The 1,871-nt window shown below is 73.4% G+C and overlaps 1 protein-coding gene across 1 annotated transcript; it reads right to left on the bottom strand.

Moving 5' to 3' along the window:
- Positions 1-954: 954 nt before the first annotated feature.
- On the bottom strand, positions 955-1,815 carry LOC112124270 (anion exchange protein 2-like; the record flags this gene model as incomplete). Its single annotated transcript, XM_024222787.1, has 2 exons — positions 1,480-1,815; positions 955-1,044 (listed from the first exon to the last, which is right to left on the bottom strand). Coding segments are annotated over exons 1-2 (426 nt in total), but the record flags the coding sequence as incomplete, so codon positions are not given.
- Between the last annotated feature and the right edge of the window lie 56 nt (positions 1,816-1,871).

The following is a 1,871-nucleotide window of genomic DNA, read 5'->3' as shown; positions in this document are numbered from 1 at the left end:
ATGGGGAGTTGGGGGGCAGGGGGAATGGGGGCAGGACGACGGGGGCAGGCATGAGGGGGGATGGGGAGTTGGGGGGCAGGGGGGACAGCGGGCAGGTGTGAGGGCGGATGGGGGGGTGGGGGCAGAGGGTACGGGGTGGGGGTGGGGACAGGTGTGAGGGGGGACGGGGGCAGGGGGGGACAGGGGGCAAGTGTGAGGGGGATGGGGAGTTGGGGGGCAGGGGGGATGGGGGCAGGCATGACAGGGGACAGCAAGGTGGGGGGCAGGGGGCAGCAGGCTGGGACGAACACGGGAATGGTGATAACGCCCCAGTGCCCCATCTCTAGGGCTCCGTCCCCGTGGCCCCATCCCCCTAGGCCTGGCAGCTCCAGCCCGGCGTCGGAGTCTGGAGCCACTGGACCCGTCACGCTGCGGGGCCTTGGCCGTGGGGCCCTGGCCGTGGGGCAGACCCTGGCTGTGGGGCAGGCTCTGCCCGGCCGGGGGAATTCGGAGCCACGGGATAGGCTGGGCGGGGATGGGGACGAAGCCGAGAGGCGGCCGGTGCCTGCGGGACCAGGGGCCGGGCTAACGGACGCTGGCTCCACCCAGGGCCGACAGACACGGGGATGGGGAGACGGAACCAGCCGGGTCCCCAGCTCCAGGCCACACCAGGGCTGAGCCGCTGCCTCTCTGGGCTTCCCGTGCGGTGTCCCGGGGTCGGCAACCTGCTCTGGGGGAAAAGGCTCCTGGTGCCGGGGCTGGTCCTGGCTGGGCGCGTGGGTCCCTGTGGGGCGCACGAGGCTCCCCCGGCTCCGTGGGACTCGCTGGCAGAGCTCGTGGGGGGCAGCAGGAGGGCTGGAGCCCTGAGGCTCCGTCGGAGGCAGGGAGAGGGGGACCCCTGGGGTAGGGCAGCTGAGGGGTCCCCCCAGGAGCTGGCTGCAGGTCCAGGCACAGCACGGGGCCCACCGCACTGACCTGCGTGTACGTGTCCCGGATGCTGAAATCCACCAGCACCATGATGAGGATGGCGATGGGCACCCCGAAGTCCCCGATCACCCGACGGATCTGCAGAGAGCGGGTCAGTGCCAACCAGGGTGGGCCCCAGGAGCTCTGCCCCCAGCTCTGCCCTCCCTGCCCCCCAGCGAACCCTGCCTGCCCCCCAGGAGCCCTGCCCTCCTGCCATGGCACAGCCTGCAGGGGCCTGCCCCCAGAACTCTGCCCCCCCGCCCCCCAGCGCCTCTCCCTGCCCCCAGCTCTGCCCCCCCAGCGACCCCCGCCCCAGAACGCTCCCCGCCCCAGCTCCGCCCCCCCGCTCCCCCAGCAAACCCTGCCCCCCAGGAGCCTTGCCCCCCCTGCCATGGCACAGCCTGCAGAGGGCTGCCCCCCAGCCCTGCCCCCCCCCGCCCCCCCCCCCCACCCCACAGCTCTGCTCCAGCCCTTCTCCCCCGGCCCCCCATGCTCAGGCCCCCCACGGCCCCTCGGCCACCCCTGCTCACGTACCCGCCCCGGGAAGAAGCGGCTGTTCTTGAACTTGCGCAGGAAGAAGGCGATGAAGAAGGTGCCGGCCATGAGCACCAGCGAGAGCAGGGCCGTGTTGGGCTGCCCCGTCACCGCCGGCCCGGCCCGGCCCCCCGTCCCGTTCCCCAGGGGCGCGCTGCCGTTCTCCACACCCGTCCCGTTCCACAGGGGCGCGCTGCCGTTCTCTGCGCCCATCCCGTTCCACAGGGGCGCGCTGCCATTCTCCACGCCCGTCCCGTTCGCCCGCCCGCAGCCGTGCAGGGGGTGCTCCTGGAAGATCTGCCGGGAGATCACGGGGGCCTGAAATCCTGCCCACATCCCCCCACGCCCTCCAGCCAGGACAGCCCCCAGTGCCCTGCCCCCTCCAGCCCCCA

This window comes from Terrapene carolina, unplaced genomic scaffold (assembly GCF_002925995.2).
Source record: "Terrapene carolina triunguis isolate 2854851 unplaced genomic scaffold, T_m_triunguis-2.0 Scaffold24649, whole genome shotgun sequence".
NCBI lineage: Eukaryota > Metazoa > Chordata > Testudines > Emydidae > Terrapene > Terrapene triunguis.
The sequence above is the reverse complement of the archived record's forward strand: the minus strand, read 5'-3'. Positions and strand labels throughout refer to the sequence as shown.